Source organism: Scyliorhinus torazame, chromosome 5, assembly GCF_047496885.1.
Source record: "Scyliorhinus torazame isolate Kashiwa2021f chromosome 5, sScyTor2.1, whole genome shotgun sequence".
Lineage (NCBI taxonomy): Eukaryota > Metazoa > Chordata > Chondrichthyes > Carcharhiniformes > Scyliorhinidae > Scyliorhinus > Scyliorhinus torazame.
Window position 1 is genome coordinate 2,106,808 of NC_092711.1, and position 18,393 is coordinate 2,125,200.

General features: G+C 56.5%; 1 protein-coding gene across 1 annotated transcript in view; it reads right to left on the bottom strand.

The window, feature by feature from the left end:
• LOC140422578 (apoptotic chromatin condensation inducer in the nucleus-like) overlaps positions 1 to 14,602 on the bottom strand; it is a gene marked incomplete at its 5' end in the record, with an annotated part of 79,437 nt that extends 64,835 nt beyond the window's left edge. The window contains 4 exon segments of the mRNA XM_072507585.1: positions 12,354 to 12,461; positions 13,228 to 13,335; positions 14,406 to 14,434; positions 14,437 to 14,602. Of these exon segments, the coding sequence (XP_072363686.1) occupies positions 12,354 to 12,461; positions 13,228 to 13,335; positions 14,406 to 14,434; positions 14,437 to 14,602 (411 nt within the window).
• Positions 14,603 to 18,393: the final 3,791 nt, after the last annotated feature.

The following is an 18,393-nucleotide window of genomic DNA, read 5'->3' on the forward strand; positions in this document are numbered from 1 at the left end:
ACAGGTACAGCACGGGGTTAGATACAGAGTAAAGCTCCCTCTACACTATCCCCATCAAACACTCCCAGGACAGGTACAGCACTGGGTGAGATACAGAGTAAAGCTCCCTCTACACTGTCCTCATCCAGCACTCCCAGGACAGGTACAGCACAGGGTTAGATACAGAGTAAAGCTCCCCCTACACTGTCCCCATCTAACACTCCCAGGACAGGTACAGCACTGGGTTAGATACAGAGTAAAACTTCCTCTACACTGTCCCCATCAAACACTCCCAGGACAAGTAGAGCACGGGGTTAGATACAGAGTAAAGCTCTCTCTACACTGTCCCCATCAAACACATTCAGCACAGGTAGAGCACGGGGTTAGATACAGAGTAGAACTTCCTCTACACTGTCCCCATCAAAAACTCCCAGGACAGGTAAAACATGAGGTGAGAGACAGCGTAAAGCTCCCGCTACACTGTCCCCATCAAACACCCCCAGGACAGGTACAGCACGAGATTAGATACGGAGTGCAGCTCCCTCTACACTGTCCCCATCAAACACTCCGACAGGTACAGCACGGGGTTAGATACAGAGTAAAGCTCCCTCTACACTGTCCCCATCAAATACTACGACAGGTACAGCACGGGGTTAGATACAACGTAAAGCTCCCGCTACACTGTCCCCATCAAACACCCCCAGGACAGGTACAGCACGAGATTAGATACGGAGTGCAGCTCCCTCTACACTGTCCCCATCAAACACTCCGACAGGTACAGCACGGGGTTAGATACAGAGTAAAGTGCCCACTACACTGTCCCCATCAAAAACTACCAGGACAGGTAAAACATGGGGTTAGATACAGCGTAAAGCTCCCGCTGCACTGTCTCCATCAAACATCCCCAGGACAGGTACAGCATGAGATTAGATACGGAGTAAAGCTTCCTCTACACTGTCCCCATCAAACACTCCCAGGACAGGTACAGCACGGGGTTAGATACAGAGTAAAGCTCCCTCTGCACTGTCCCCATCAAACACTCCCAGGACAGGTACAGCACGGAGTTTGATACAGAGTAAAGCTCCCTCTACACTGTCCCCATCAAACACTCCGAGGACAGGTACAGCACGGTGTTAGATACAGAGTAAAGCTTCCTCTGCACTGTCCCCATCAAACACTCCCAGGACAGGTACAGCACGGGGTTAGACACAGAGTAAAGCTTCCTCTGCACTGTCCCCATCAAACACTCCCAGGACAGGTACAGCACGGGGTTAGATACAGAGTAAAGCTCCCTCTACACTGTCCCCATCAAACACTACCAGGATAGGTACAGCACTGGGTTAGATACAGAGTAAAGCTCGCTCTGCACTGTTCCCAGCAAACACTCCCAGGACAGCTAGAGTACGGGGTTAGATACAGAGTAAAACTCCCTCTACACTGTCCCTACAAACACTCCCAGGACAGGAACAGTACGGGATTACATACAGAGTAAAGCTTCCGCTACACTGTCCCCATCAAACACAGCCTGGACAGGTACAGCACGGGGTTAGATACAGAGTAAAGCTTTGTCTACACTGTCCCCATGAAACACTCCTAGGACAGGTACAGCACGGGGTTACATAAAGAGTAAAGCTCCCTGTACACTGTCCCCATCAAACACTCCGACAGGTACAGCACGGGGTTAGATACAGAGTAAAGCTCCCTCTACACTGTCCCCATCAAACACTCCCAGGAGAAGTACAGCACGGGGTTAGATACACAGTAAAGCTCCCTCTACACTGTCCCCATCAAACACTCCCAGGACAGGTACAGCACGGGGTTAGATACAGAGTAAAGCTCCCTCTTAACTGTCCCCATCAAACACTCCGACAGGTACAGCACTGGGTTCGATACAGAGTAAAGCTCCCTCTACACTGTGCCCATCAAACACTCCCAGGACAAGTGGAGCACGGGGTTAGATACACAGTAAAGCTCCCTCTACACTGTCCCCATCAAACACTCCCAGGACAGGTACAGCACGGGGTTAGATACAGAGTAAAACTTCCTCTACACTGTCCCCATCAAACACTCCCAGGACAGGTACAGCACGGGGTTAGATACAGGGTAAATCTCTCTCTACACTGTCCCCATCAAACACTCCCAGGACAGGTACAGCACGGGGTTAGATACACAGTAAAGCTCCCTCTACACTGTCCCCATCAAATACTACGACAGGTACAGCACGGGGTTAGATACAGAGTAGAACTTCCTCTACACTGTCCCCATCAAAAACTCACAGGACAGGTAAAACATGAGGTGAGAGACAGCGTAAAGCTCCCGCTACACTGTCCCCATCAAACACTCCCAGGACAGGTACAGCACGGGGTTAGATACAGAGTAAAGCTTCCTCTACACTGTCCCGATCAAACACTCCCAGGACAGGTACAGCACGGGGTTAGATACAGAGTAAAGCTCCGTCTACACTGTCCCCATCAAACACTCTCAGGACAGGTACAGCACAGGGTTAGATACAGAGTAAAGCTCCGTCTACACTGTCCCCATCAAACACTCCCAGGACAGGTACAGCACTGGGTTAGATACAGAGTAAAGCTCCCTCAACACTGTCCCCATCAAACACTCTCAGCACAGGTACAGCACGGGGTTGGATACAGAGTAAAGCTCCCTCTACACTGTCCCCATCAAACACTCCGACAGGTACAGCACGGGGTTAGATACAGAGTAAAGCTCCCTCTACACTGTTCCCATCAAACACTCCCAGGACAGGTACGGCACGGGTTTAGATACAGAGTAAAGCTCCCTCTACACTGTCCCCATCAAACACTCCCAGGATAGGTACAGCACGGGGTTAGATACAGAGTAAAGCTCCCTCTACACTGTGCCCATCAAACACTCCCAGGACAAGTGGAGCACGGGGTTAGATACACAGTAAAGCTCCCTCTACACTGTCCCCATCAAACACTCCCAGGACAGGTACAGCACGGGGTTAGATACAGAGTAAAGCTCCCTCTACACTGTGCCCATCAAACACTCCCAGGACAAGTGGAGCACGGGGTTAGATACACAGTAAAGCTCCCTCTACACTGTCCCCATCAAACACTCCCAGGATAGGTACAGCACGGGGTTAGATACAGAGTAAAGCTCCCTCTACACTGTCCCCATCAAATACTACGACAGGTACAGCACGGGGTTAGATACAACGTAAAGCTCCCGCTACACTGTCCCCATCAAACACCCCCAGGACAGGTACAGCACGAGATTAGATACGGAGTGCAGCTCCCTCTACACTGTCCCCATCAAACACTCCGACAGGTACAGCACGGGGTTAGATACAGAGTAAAGTGCCCACTACACTGTCCACATCAAAAACTACCAGGACAGGTAAAACATGGGGTTAGATACAGCGTAAAGCTCCCGCTGCACTGTCTCCATCAAACATCCCCAGGACAGGTACAGCATGAGATTAGATACGGAGTAAAGCTTCCTCTACACTGTCCCCATCAAACACTCCCAGGACAGGTACAGCACGGGGTTAGATACAGAGTAAAGCTCCCTCTACACTGTCCCCATCAAACACTCCCAGGACAGGTACAGCACGGAGTTTGATACAGAGTAAAGCTCCCTCTACACTGTCCCCATCAAACACTCCGAGGACAGGTACAGCACGGTGTTAGATACAGAGTAAAGCTTCCTCTGCACTGTCCCCATCAAACACTCCCAGGACAGGTACAGCACGGGGTTAGACACAGAGTAAAGCTTCCTCTGCACTGTCCCCATCAAACACTCCCAGGACAGGTACAGCACGGGGTTAGATACAGAGTAAAGCTCCCTCTACACTGTCCCCATCAAACACTACCAGGATAGGTACAGCACTGGGTTAGATACAGAGTAAAGCTCGCTCTGCACTGTTCCCAGCAAACACTCCCAGGACAGCTAGAGTACGGGGTTAGATACAGAGTAAAACTCCCTCTACACTGTCCCTACAAACACTCCCAGGACAGGAACAGTACGGGATTACATACAGAGTAAAGCTTTGTCTACACTGTCCCCATGAAACACTCCTAGGACAGGTACAGCACGGGGTTACATAAAGAGTAAAGCTCCCTGTACACTGTCCCCATCAAACACTCCGACAGGTACAGCACGGGGTTAGATACAGAGTAAAGCTCCCTCTACACTGTCCCCATCAAACACTCCCAGGATAGGTACAGCACGGGGTTAGATACAGAGTAAAGCTCCCTCTACACTGTGCCCATCAAACACTCCCAGGACAAGTGGAGCACGGGGTTAGATACACAGTAAAGCTCCCTCTACACTGTCCCCATCAAACACTCCCAGGACAGGTACAGCACGGGGTTAGATACAGAGTAAAGCTCCCTCTACACTGTGCCCATCAAACACTCCCAGGACAAGTGGAGCACGGGGTTAGATACACAGTAAAGCTCCCTCTACACTGTCCCCATCAAACACTCCCAGGATAGGTACAGCACGGGGTTAGATACAGAGTAAAACTTCCTCTACACTGTCCCCATCAAACACTCCCTGGACAGGTACAGCACGGGGTTAGATACAGGGTAAATCTCTCTCTACACGGTCCCCATCAAACACTCCCAGGACAGGTACAGCACGGAGTTAGATACAGAGTAAAGTTCTCTCTACATTGTCCTCATCAAACACTCCCAGGACAGGTATACACGGAGTTAGACACAGAGTAAAGCTCTCTTTACACTGTCCCCATCAAACACATTCAGCACAGGTAGAGCACGGGGTTAGATACACAGTAAAGCTCCCTCTACACTGTCCCCATCAAATACTACGACAGGTACAGCACGGGGTTAGATACAGAGTAAAACTTCCTCTACACTGTCCCCATCAAAAACTCCCAGGCAGGTAAAACATGGGGTTAGATACAACGTAAAGCTCCCGCTACACTGTCCCCATCAAACACCCCCAGGACAAGTACAGCACGAGATTAGATACGGAGTAAAGCTCCATCTACACTGTCCCCATCAAACACTCCGACAGGTACAGCACGGGGTTAGATACGGAGTAAAGTTCCCACTACACTGTCCCCATCAAACACCCCCAGGACAGGTACAGCACGGGGTTAGATACGGAGTAAAGCTCCATCTACACTGTCCCCATCAAACACTCCGACAGGTACAGCACGGGGTTAGATACGGAGTAAAGTTCCCACTACACTGTCCCCATCAAACACTCCCAGGACAGGTACAGCACGGGGTTAGATACAGAGTAAAGCTCCCTCTACACTGTCCCCATCAAACACTCCCAGGAAGGTACAGCACGGAGTTTGATACAGAGTAAAGCTCCCTCTACACTGTCCCCATCAAACACTCCCAGGACAGGTACAGCACGGGGTTAGATAGAGTAAAGCTCCCTCTTAACTGTCCCCATCAAACACTCCGACAGGTACAGCACTGGGTTCGATACAGAGTAAAGCTCCCTCTACACTGTGCCCATCAAACACTCCCAGGACAAGTGGAGCACGGGGTTAGATACACAGTAAAGCTCCCTCTACACTGTCCCCATCAAACACTCCCAGGACAGGTACAGCACGGGGTTAGATACAGAGTAAAACTTCCTCTACACTGTCCCCATCAAACACTCCCAGGACAGGTACAGCACGGGGTTAGATACAGGGTAAATCTCTCTCTACACTGTCCCCATCAAACACTCCCAGGACAGGTACAGCACGGAGTTAGATACAGAGTAAAGCTCTCTCTACACTGTCCTCATCAAACACTCCCAGGACAGGTATAGCACGGAGTTAGACACAGAGTAAAGCTCTCTCTACACTGTCCCCATCAAACACATTCAGCACAGGTAGAGCACGGGGTTAGATACACAGTAAAGCTCCCTCTACACTTTCCCCATCAAACACTCCGAGGACAGGTGGAGCACGGGGTTTGATACAGAGTAAAGCTCCCTCTACACTGTCCCCATCAAAGTCTCCCAGGCCAGGTACAGCACGGGGTTAGATACAGAGTAGAACTTCCTCTACACTGTCCCCATCAAAAACTCCCAGGACAGGTAAAACATGAGGTGAGAGACAGCGTAAAGCTCCCGCTACACTGTCCCCATCAAACACTCCCAGGACAGGTACAGCACGGGGTTAGATACAGAGTAAAGCTTCCTCTACACTGTCCCGATCAAACACTCCCAGGACAGGTACAGCACGGGGTTAGATACAGAGTAAAGCTCCGTCTACACTGTCCCCATCAAACACTCTCAGGACAGGTACAGCACAGGGTTAGATACAGAGTAAAGCTCCCTCTACACTGTCCCCATCAAACACTCTCAGCACAGGTACAGCACGGGGTTGGATACAGAGTAAAGCTCCCTCTACACTGTCCCCATCAAACACTCCGACAGGTACAGCACGGGGTTAGATACAGAGTAAAGCTCCCTCTACACTGTCCCCATCAAACACTCCCAGGACAGGTACGGCACGGGTTTAGATACAGAGTAAAGCTCCCTCTACACTGTCCCCATCAAACACTCCCATGATAGGTACAGCACTGGGTTAGATACAGAGTAAAACTTCATCGACACTGTCCCCATCAAACACTCCCAGGACAAGTAGAGCACGGGGTTAGATACAGAGTAAAGCTCCCTCGACACTGTCCCCATCAAACACTCCCAGCATAGGTACAGCACGGGGTTAGATACAGAGTAAAGCTCCCTGTACACTGTCCGCATCAAACACTCCCGGGACAGGTACAGCACGGGGTTAGATACAGAGTAAAGCTCCCTCTACACTGTCCCCATCAAACACTCCCAGCATAGGTACAGCACGGGGTTAGATACAGAGTAAAGCTCCCTGTACACTGTCCGCATCAAACACTCCCGGGACAGGTACAGCACCGGGTTAGATACAGAGTAAAGCTCCCTCTACACTGTCCCCATCAAACACTCCCAGGACAGGTACAGCACGAGATTAGATACGGAGTGCAGCTCCCTCTACACTGTCCCCATCAAACACTCCCAGGACAAGTGGAGCACGGGGTTAGATACACAGTAAAGCTCCCTCTACACTGTCCCCATCAAACACTCCCAGGACAGGTACAGCACGGGGTTAGATACAGAGTAAAGCTCCCTCTACACTGTCCCCATCAAACACTCCCAGGATAGGTACAGTACGGGGTTAGATACAGAGTAAAACTTCCTCTACACTGTCCCCATCAAACACTCCCTGGACAGGTACAGCACGGGGTTAGATACAGGGTAAATCTCTCTCTACACTGTCCCCATCAAACACTCCCAGGACAGGTACAGCACGGAGTTAGACACAGAGTAAAGCTCTCTCTACACTGTCCCCATCAAACACATTCAGCACAGGTAGAGCACGGGGTTAGATACACAGTAAAGCTCCCTCTACACTGTCCCCATCAAATACTACGACAGGTACAGTACGGGGTTAGATACAGAGTAAAACTTCCTCTACACTGTCCCCATCAAAAACTCCCAGGCAGGTAAAACATGGGGTTAGATACAACGTAAAGCTCCCGCTACACTGTCCCCATCAAACACCCCCAGGATAAGTACAGCACGAGATTAGATACGGAGTAAAGCTCCATCTACACTGTCCCCATCAAACACTCCGACAGGTACAGCACGGGGTTAGATACAGAGTAAAGTTCCCACTACACTGTCCCCATCAAACACCCCCAGGACAGGTACAGCACGGGGTTAGATACAGAGTAAAGCTCCCTCTACACTGTCCCCATCAAACACTCCCAGGACAGGTACAGCACGGGGTTAGATACAGAGTAAAGCTCCCTCTACACTGTCCCCATCAAACACTCCCAGGACAGGTACAGCACGGGGTTAGATAGAGTAAAGCTCCCTCTACACTGTCCCCATCAAACACTCCCAGGACAGGTACAGCACGGGGTTAGATACAGAGTAAAGCTTCCTCTGCACTGTCCCCATCAAACACTCCCAGGACAGGTACAGCACGGGGTTAGATACAGAGTAAAGCTCCCTCTACACTGTCCCCATCAAACACTACCAGGATAGGTACAGCACGGGGTTAGATACAGAGTAAAGCTCGCTCTACACTGTCCCCATCAAACACACCCTGGACAGGTACAGCACGGGGTTAGATACAGAGTAAAGCTTCGTCTACACTGTCCCCATGAAACACTCCTAGGACAGGTACAGCACGGGGTTACATAAAGAGTAAAGCTCCCTGTACACTGTCCCCATCAAACACTTCCAGGACAGGTACAGCACGGGGTTAGATACAGAGTAAAGCTCCCTTTACACTGTCCCCATCAAACACTCCGACAGGTACAGCACGGGGTTAGATACAGAGTAAAGCTCCCTCTACACTGTCCCCATCAAACACTCCCAGGAGAAGTACAGCACGGGGTTAGATACACAATAAAGCTCCCTCTACACTGTCCCCATCAAACACTCCCAGGACAGGTACAGCACTGGCTTAGATACAGAGTAAAGCTCCCTCTACACTGTCCCCATCAAAAACTCCCAGGACAGGTACAGCACAGGGTTAGATACAGAGTAAAGCTCCCTCTACTGTCCCCACCAAACACTCCCAGGACAGGTACAACACGGGATTAGATACAGAGTAAAACTCCCTCTACGCTGTCCCTACAAACACTCCCAGGACAGGTACAGTACGGGATTACATACAGAGTAAAGCTTCCTCTATACTGGGATATTATAGCTATGACTGAAACATGGCTAAGGGAGGGGCAGGACTGGCAGCTCAATGTTCCGGGGTACAGATGCTATCGAAAGGATAGAACAGGAGGTAAGAGTGGAGGGGGAGTGGCGTGTTTGATTAGGGAGAACATCACGGCAGTACTTAGAGGGGATATATCCGAGGGTTCGCCCACTGAGTCTATATGGGTGGAACTGAAAAATAAGAAGGGAGAGATCACCTTGATAGGACTGTACTACAGGCCCCCAAATAGTCAGCGGGAAATTGAGAAGCAAATATGTAAGGAGATTACAGATAGCTGCAAGAATAATAGGGTGGTAGTAGTAGGGGACTTTAACTGTCCCAACATTGACTGGGACAGCCATAGCATTAGGGGCTTGGATGGAGGGAAATTTGTTGAGTGTATTCAGGAGGAATTTCTCATTCAGTATGTGGATGGACCGACTAGAGAGGGGGCAAAACTTGACCTCGTCTTGGGAAATAAGGAAGGGCAAGTGACAGAAGTGTTAGTGAGGGATCACTTTGGGACAAGTGACCATAACTCCATTAGTTTTAAGATAGCTATGGAGAATGACAGGTCTGGCCCAAGAGTTAAAATTCTTAATTGGGGCAAGGCCAATTTTGATGGTATCAGACAGGAACTTTCAGAGGTAGATTGGGGGAGACTGTTGGCAGGCAAAGGGATGGCTGGTAAATGGGAGGCTTTTAAAAATGTGTTAACCAGGGTGCAGGGTAAGCACATTCCCTTTAGAGTGAAGGGCAAGGCTGGTAGAAGTAGGGAACCCTGGATGACTCGAGATATTGAGACTCTGGTCAAAAAGAAGAAGGAGGCATATGACGTACATAAACAACTGGGATCAAGTGGATCCCTTGAAGAGTATAGAGATTGTCGAAATAGAGTTAAGAGAGAAATCAGGAGGGCAAAAAGGGGACATGAAATTGCTTTGGCAAATAATGCAAAGGAGAATCCAAAGAGATTCTACAGATACATAAAGGGAAAAAGAGTAACTAGGGACAGAGTAGGGCCTCTTAAGGATCAACAAGGACATCTATGTGCAGAGCCACAAGAGTTGGGTGAGATCCTGAATGAATATTTCTCATCGGTATTCACGGTGGAGAAAGGCATGGATGTTAGGAAACTAAGGGAAATAAATAGTGATGTCTTGCGAAGTGTGCATATTACAGAGGAGGAGGTGCTGGAAGTCTTAAAGCGCATCAAGGTAGATAAATCCCCGGGACCTGATGAAATGTATCCCAGGATGTTGTGGGAGGCTAGGGAGGAAATTGCGGGTCCCCTAACAGAGATATTTGAATCATCGGCAGCCACAGGTGAGGTGCCTGAAGATTGGAGAGTGGCGAATGTTGTGCCCTTGTTTAAGAAGGGCAGCAGGGAAAAGCCTGGGAACTACAGACCGGTGAGCCTAACGTCTGTAGTAGGTAAGTTGCTCGAAGGTATTCTGAGAGACAGGATCTACAAGCATTTAGAGAGGCAAGGACTGATTCGGGGCAGTCAGCATGGCTTTGTGCGTGGAAAATCATGTCTCACAAATTTGATTGAGTTTTTTGAGGGGGTGACCAAGAAGGTAGATGAGGGCAGTGCAGTAGACGTTGTCTACATGGACTTTAGCAAAGCCTTTGACAAGGTACCGCATGGTAGGTTGTTGCAGAAGGTTAAAGCTCACGGGATCCAGGGTGAGGTTGCCAATTGGATTCAAAATTGGCTGGACGACAGAAGACAGAGGGTGGTTGTAGAGGGTTATTTTTCAAACTGGAGGCCTGTGACCAGTGGTGTGCCTCAGGGATCGGTGCTGGGTCCACTGTTATTTGTGATTTATATTAATGATTTGGATGAGAATTTAGGAGGCATGGTTAGTAAGTTTGCAGATGACACCAAGATTGGTGGCACAGTGGATAGTGAAGAAGGTTATCTAGGATTGCAACGGGATCTTGATCAATTAGGCCAGTGGGCCGACGAATGGCAGATGGAGTTTAATTTAGATAAATGTGAGGTGATGCATTTTGGCAGATCGAATCAGGCCAGGACCTACTCAGATAATGGTATGGCGTTGGGGAGAGTTATAGAACAAAGAGATCTAGGAGTACAGGTTCATAGCTCCTTGAAGGTGGAGTCGCAGGTGGACAGGGTGGTGAAGAAGGCATTCGGCATGCTTGGTTTCATTGGTCAGAACATTGAATACAGGAGTTGGGACGTTTTGTTGAAGTTGTACAAGACATTGGTACGGCCACACTTGGAATACTGTGTGCAGTTCTGGTCACCCTATTATAGAAAGGATATTATTAAACTAGAAAGAGATTTACTAGGATGTTGCCGAGACTTGATGGTTTGAGTTCTCAGGAGAGGCTGGATAGACTGGGACTTTTTTCCCTGGAGCGTAGGAGGCTTAGGGGTGATCTTATAGAGGTCTATAAAATAATGAGGGGCATAGATAAGGTAGATAGTCAACATCTTTTCCCAAAGGTAGGGGAGTCTAAAACTAGAGGGCATAGGTTTAAGGTGAGAGGGGAGAGATTCAGAAGGGCCCAGAGGGGCAATTTCTTCACTCAGAGGGTAGTGAGTGTCTGGAATCGGCTGCCAGAGGTAGTAGTAGAGGTGGGTACAATTGTGTCTTTTAAAAAGCATTTAGATAGTTACATGGGTAAGATGGGTATAGAGGGTTATGGGCCAAGTGCGGGCAACTGGGACTAGCTTAATGGTAAAAACTGGGCAGCATGGTCTGGTTGGGCCGAAGGGCCTGTTTCCATGCTGTAAACTTCTATGATTCTATACACTGTCCCTACAAACACTCCCAGGACAGGTACAGCACGGGATTAGATACAGAGTAAAGCTCCCTCTAAAATGTCACCATCAAACTCTCCCAGGACAGGTACAGCACGGGGTTAGATACAGAGTAAAGCTCCCTCTACACTGTCCCCATCAAACACTCCCAGGACAGGTACAGCACGGGGTTAGGTCCAGAGTAAAGCTCCCTCTACACTGTCCCCATCAAACACTCCCAGGACAGGTACAGCACGGGGTTAGATACAGAGTAAAGCTCCCTCTACACTGTCCCCATCAAACACTCCCAGGACAGGTACAGCACGGGGTTAGATACAGAGTAAAGCTCCCTCTACACTGTCCCCATCAAACACTCCCAGGACAGGAACAGCACGGGGTCAGACACAGAGTAAAGCTCCCTCTACACTGTCCCCATCAAACACTCCCAGGACAGGTGCAGCACGGGGTTAGATACAGAGTAAAGCTCTCTCTACACTGTCCCCATCAAACACTCCCAGGACAGGTACAGCACGGGGTTAGATACAGAGGAGGGGTTGCAACCCGGGGAGGGAGGGTGGGTCCCGGGGAGGGAGGGGGGGACCCGGGGAGGGAGGGGGGGGACCCGGGGAGGGAGGGGGGGGGACCCGGGGAGGGAGGGGGGGGACCCGGGGAGGGAGGGGGGGGGACCCGGGGAGGGAGGGGGGGGACCCGGGGAGGGAGGGAGGGGGGGGGACCCGGGGAGGGAGGGAGGGGGGGGGACCCGGGGAGGGAGGGGGGGGACCCGGGGAGGGAGGATCCCGGGGAGGGAGGATCCCGGGGAGGGTTGTCCCGGGCCTGGGATGTACAGTCCACCCAATGCGATAGGAGACAGTTTGCCAGAAAGGCGTCACTTACCTCATCCTGTTCTGCGTAATCGACAGCCAGGAATTTGGGATTGGAGACCGGCCATTTCACCCCGTGCAGGGAATTGCGAGTGGCGATGGCTTCTTCAATGGCTGAGTACTGGAGAGAGTGACACCAACTATTAACGCCATCCACACACAGGCCATTCTCCTCTGCTGCCCCTCCGCCCTCCCCTCCCGCTGCTGTCCTTCCGCCCACCCCTCCCCCTGCTGCCCCTCCACCCACCCCTCCAACTCCCTCTGCCCCTGCTGCCCTCCGCCAACCCCTCCCCCTGCTGCCCCTCCACCCACCCCTCCAACTCCCTCTGCCCCTGCTGCCCCTCCGCCAACCCCTCCCCCTGCTGCCCCTCCACCCACCCCTCCCCCTTCTGCCCCTCCGCCAACCCCTCCCCTGCTGCCCCTCCACCTTCCTCTGCCCCTGCTGTCCCCGCCTACCCCTCCAACTCCCCCTCCCACTGCTGCTCCTCCGCCAACCCCCCCCCGCTGCTCCTCCGCCCACCCCTCCCCCTGCTGCCCCTCCACTCACCCCTCCAACTTCCTCTGCCCTGCTGTCCCCCGCCTACCCCTCCCCCTGCTGCCCCTCCAACTCCCCCTCCCACTGCTGCCCCTCCGCTCACCCCCCCCTGCTGCCCCTCCGCTCACCCCCCCCTGCTGCCCCTCCGCCCACCCCTCCCCCTGCTGCCCCTCCGCCCACCCCTCCCCCTGCTGCCCCTCCGCCCACCCCTCCAACAGCCCCTCCCACCCTCCGCTCCTCCCCCTGCCTCGCCGCTGTCCCGCCTCCCTCACCCACGTCCCTCCCTCCCGCACCATGGCAGCCGTCCGGCTCCGAACCCTCCAGCCCTGCCCCCCCTCCATGTTTCACATACTTTGGCGTAGCAGTGCGATTTGATCTTATCGATCCAGAAGCCTTCCTCCTCGATGGTTCCTGTGCGATTCAGCAACTCCTTCAGCTGCCCCAGCGTGAAGGGCCTCACCTGCAGCAACGGAAACAGGTTCAGGGACTGGCTACGGGGACAGGCACGACGACCCCCCCCCCTCCCGCCCAGACAGACCCTGACCACAGGACGCTTCGATTCCACAGGAACGCAGCTGGAGCACTGTGGACTGTTCTACACAACACACCGCGAAGATGGTGAAATGGGCGACCAAAGGTGATCAGCGATACAGGTCAACAGCTGGTCCACAGAATCAGGGGGGGGCTGAATGGGCCTCCTCCTGTTCCCGTGTAACAGACTCGAGGGGCTGAATGGGCCTCCTCCTGTTCCTGTGTAACAGGCTCGAGGAGGGGGCTGAATGGGCCTCCTCCTGTTCCTGTGTAACAGACTCGAGGAGGGGGGCTGAATGGGCCTCCTCCTGTTCCTGTGTAACAGACTCGAGGAGGGGGGCTGAATGGGCCTCCTCCTGTTCCTGTGTAACAGGCTCGAGGAGGGGGCTGAATGGGCCTCCTCCTGTTCCTGTGTAACAGACTCGAGGAGGGGGGGCTGAATGGGCCTCCTCCTGTTCCTGTGTAACAGACTCGAGGAGGGCGGGCTGAATGGGCCTCCTCCTGTACCTGTGTAACAGACTCGAGGAGCTGAATGGGCCTCCTCCTGTTCCCGTGTAACAGGCTCGAGGGGCTGAATGGGCTTCCTCCTGTTCCTGTGTAACAGGCTCGAGGAGGGGGGGCTGAATGGGCCTCTTCCTGTTCCCGTGTAACAGGCTCGAGGGGCTGAATGGGCCTCCTCCTGTTCCTGTGTAACAGGCTAGAGGGGCTGAATGGGCCTCCTCCTGTTCCTGTGTAACAGACTCGAGGCGCTGAATGGGCCTCCTCCTGTTCCCGTGTAACAGGCTCGAGGGGCTGAATGGGCATCCTCCTGTTCCTGTGTAACAGACTCGAGGGGCTGAATGGGCCTCCTCCTGTTCCTGTGTAACAGACTCGAGGGGCTGAATGGGCATCCTCCTGTTCCAGTGTAACAGGCTCGAGGGGCTGAATGGGCCTCCTCCTGTTCCCGTGTAACAGGCTCGAGGGGCTGAATGGGCCTCCTCCACGTCTCGCCTCACTCACCAGGTTACAGATGTGTACAATGCTGCTGGTTTGGCTGCGGGCGGCGAGGGATTCTGGTTTGAACGGACTGGGTCATCGATTGTCACGGACATCCCCGTCTTCTGCTGGCTGATGGAGCGCCTCACCACAGTATCGCTCAGAGTGACTGGGGTAGGGTGGGGGGGGAGCGAGGAGTGGGGGAAAGAGACTGCGACTGGTTAGGGAGAGAAAGGGGGCAGGGGGAGAGGGAGGGGGAGAGAGTGCAAGGGAGGGAGAGAGGGGGGAGAGGGAGGGAGAGAGGGGGGAGAGGGAGGAGAGAGGGGGGGGAGAGGGGGGAGAGGGAGGGAGAGAGGGGGAGAGGGAGGGAGAGAGGGGGGGAGAGGGAGGGAGAGAGGGGGAGAGGGAGGGAGAGAGGGGGAGAGGGAGGGAGAGAGGGGGAGAGGAGGGAGAGAGGGAGGGAGAGAGGGGGGAGAGGGAGGGAGGGGGGAGAGGGAGGGGGGAGAGGAAGGGAGAGATGGCAAGGGAGGGATGGCAAGGAGGAGGGATGGCAAGGGAGGGAGGGATGGCAAGGGAGGGAGGGATGGCAAGGGAGGGAGGGATGGCAAGGGAGGGAGGGATGGCAAGGGAGGGAGGGATGGCAAGGGAGGGAGGGATGGCAAGGAGGGAGGGAGGGAGGGAGGGCAAGGGAGGGAGGGAGGGCAAGGGAGGGAGGGAGGGCAAGGGAGGGAGGGAGGGCAAGGGAGGGAGGGAGGGCAAGGGAGGGAGGGAGGGCAAGGGAGGGAGGGAGGGCAAGGGAGGGAGGGAGGGCAAGGGAGGGAGGAGGGCAAGGGAGGGAGGGAGGGCAAGGGAGGGAGGGAGGGCGGGCAAGGGAGGGAGGGCGGGCAAGGGAGGGAGGGCGGGCAAGGGAGGGAGGGCGGGCAAGGGAGGGAGGGAGGGCAAGGGAGGGAGGGAGGGCAAGGGAGGGAGGGAGGGCAAGGGAGGGAGGGAGGCAAGGGAGGAGGGAGGGCAAGGGAGGGAGGGCAAGGGAGGGAGGGAGGGCAAGGGAGGGAGGGCAAGGGAGGGAGGGAGGGCAAGGGAGGGAGGGAGGGCAAGGGAGGGAGGGAGGGCAAGGGAGGGAGGGAGGGCAAGGGAGGGAGGGAGGGCAAGGGAGGGAGGGAGGGCAAGGGAGGGAGGGAGGGAGGGCAAGGGAGGGAGGAGGGCAAGGGAGGGAGGGAGGGCAAGGGAGGGAGGGAGGGAGGGCAAGGGAGGGAGGGCAAGGAGGGAGGGCAAGGGAGGGAGGGAGGGCAGGGGAGGGAGGGAGGGCAAGGGAGGGAGGGAGGGCAAGGGAGGGAGGGAGGGAGGGCAAGGGAGGGAGGGAGGGAGGGCAAGGGAGGGAGGGATGGCAAGGGAGGGAGGGATGGCAAGGGAGGGAGGGATGGCAAGGGAGGGAGGGAGGGAGGGCAAGGGAGGGAGGGAGGGCAAGGGAGGAGGGAGGGCAAGGGAGGGAGGGAGGGCAAGGGAGGGAGGGAGGGCAAGGGAGGGAGGGAGGGCAAGGGAGGGAGGGAGGGCAAGGGAGGGAGGGAGGGCAAGGGAGGGAGGGAGGGCAAGGGAGGGAGGGAGGGCAAGGGAGGGAGGGAGGGCGGCAAGGGAGGGAGGGCGGGCAAGGGAGGAGGGCGGGCAAGGGAGGGAGGGAGGGCAAGGGAGGGAGGGCAAGGGAGGGAGGGCAAGGGAGGGAGGGCAAGGGAGGGAGGGCAAGGAGGGAGGGCAAGGGAGGGAGGAGGGCAAGGGAGGGAGGGAGGGCAAGGGAGGGAGGGAGGGCAAGGGAGGGAGGGAGGCAAGGGAGGGAGGAGGGCAAGGGAGGGAGGGAGGGAGGGCAAGGGAGGGAGGGAGGGCAAGGGAGGGAGGGCAAGAGAGGGAGGGAGGGCAGGGAGGGAGGGAGGGCAAGGGAGGGAGGGAGGGCAAGGGAGGGAGGGAGGGAGGGCAAGGGAGGAGGGAGGGAGGGCAAGGGAGTGAGGGAGGGAGGGCAAGGGAGTGAGGGAGGGAGGGGGAGTGAGGGAGGGAGGGCAAGGGAGGGAGGGAGGGCAAGGGAGGGAGGGAGGGAGGGCGGGCAAGGGAGGGAGGGCGGGCAAGGGAGGGGAGGGCGGGCAAGGGAGGGAGGGCGGGCAAGGGAGGGAGGCGGGCAAGGGAGGAGGGCGGGCAAGGGAGGGAGGACGGGCAAGGGAGGAGGACGGGCAAGGGAGGGAGGACGGGCAAGGGAGGGAGGGCGGGCAAGGGAGGGAGGGCGGGCAAGGGAGGGAGGGCGGGCAAGGGAGGGAGGGCGGGCAAGGGAGGGAGGGAGGGAGGGCGGGCAAGAGAGGGAGGGCGGGCAAGGAGGGAGGGCGGGCAAGGGAGGGAGGGAGGGCAAGGGAGGGAGGGAGGGCAAGGGATGGAGGGCAAGGGAGGGAGGGAGGGAGGGCAAGGGAGGGAGGGAGGGAGGGCAAGGGAGGGCGAGGGAGGGAGGGAGGGGAGGGCGAGGGAGGGGGAGAGGGAGCGAGGAGGGGAGAGGAGCGAGGGAGGGGGAGAGGGAGCGAGGGAGGGGGAGAGGGAGCGAGGGAGGGGAGAGGGAGCGAGGGAGGGGGAGAGGGAGCGAGGGAGGGGGAGAGGAGCGAGGGAGGGGGAGAGGGAGGGGGAGAGGGAGGGAGGGAGGGGGAGGGGGAGGGGGAGAGGGAGGGAGAGAGGGGGAGAGGGAGGGAGAGAGGGGGGGAGAGGGGGGAGAGGGAGGGAGAGAGGGGGAGAGGGAGGGAGAGAGGGGGGAGAGGGAGGGAGAGAGGGGGGAGAGGGAGGGAGAGAGGGGGGAGAGGGAGGGAGGGAGAGAGGGAGGGAGAGAGGGGGGAGAGGGAGGGAGGGGGGAGAGGGAGGGGGAGAGGGAGGGAGAGATGGCAAGGGAGGGATGGCAAGGGAGGGAGGGATGGCAAGGGAGGGAGGGATGGCAAGGGAGGGAGGGATGGCAAGGGAGGGAGGGATGGCAAGGGAGGGAGGGATGGCAAGGGAGGGAGGGAGGGCAAGGGAGGGAGGGAGGGCAAGGGAGGGAGGGAGGGCAAGGGAGGGAGGGAGGGCAAGGGAGGGAGGGAGGGCAAGGGAGGGAGGGAGGGCGGGCAAGGGAGGGAGGGCGGGCAAGGGAGGGAGGGCGGGCAAGGGAGGGAGGGAGGGCAAGGGAGGGAGGGAGGGCAAGGGAGGGAGGGAGGGCAAGGGAGGGAGGGCAAGGGAGGGAGGGAGGGCAAGGGGAGGGAGGGAGGGCAAGGGAGGGAGGGAGGGCAAGGGAGGGAGGGAGGGAGGGCAAGGGAGGGAGGGAGGGAGGGCAAGGGAGGGAGGGAGGGAGGGCAAGGGAGGGAGGGAGGGCAAGGGAGGGAGGGAGGGCAAGGGAGGGAGGGAGGGCAAGGAGGAGGGCAAGGAGGGAGGGAGGGCAGGGGAGGGAGGGAGGGCAAGGGAGGGAGGGAGGGCAAGGGAGGGAGGGAGGGAGGGCAAGGGAGGGAGGGAGGAGGGCAAGGGAGTGAGGGAGGGAGGGGGAGTGAGGGAGGGAGGGCAAGGGAGGGAGGGAGGGCAAGGGAGGGAGGGAGGGAGGGCGGGCAAGGGAGGGAGGGCGGGCAAGGGAGGGAGGGCGGGCAAGGGAGGGAGGGTGGGCAAGGGAGGGAGGGCGGGCAAGGGAGGGAGGGCAAGGGAGGGAGGGAGGGAGGGCAAGGGAGGGAGGGCGGGCAAGGGAGGGAGGGCGGGCAAGGGAGGGAGGGGCGGGCAAGGGAGGGAGGACGGGCAAGGAGGGAGGACGGGCAAGGGAGGGAGGGCGGGCAAGGGAGGGAGGGCGGGCAAGGGAGGGAGGGCGGGCAAGGGAGGAGGGAGGGAGGGCGGGCAAGAGAGGGAGGGCGGGCAAGGGAGGGAGGGAGGGCAAGGGAGGGAGGGCAAGGAGGGAGGGAGGGAGGGCAAGGGAGGGAGGGCAAGGGAGGGAGGGAGGGAGGGCAAGGGAGGGAGGGAGGGAGGGCAAGGGAGGGAGGGCAAG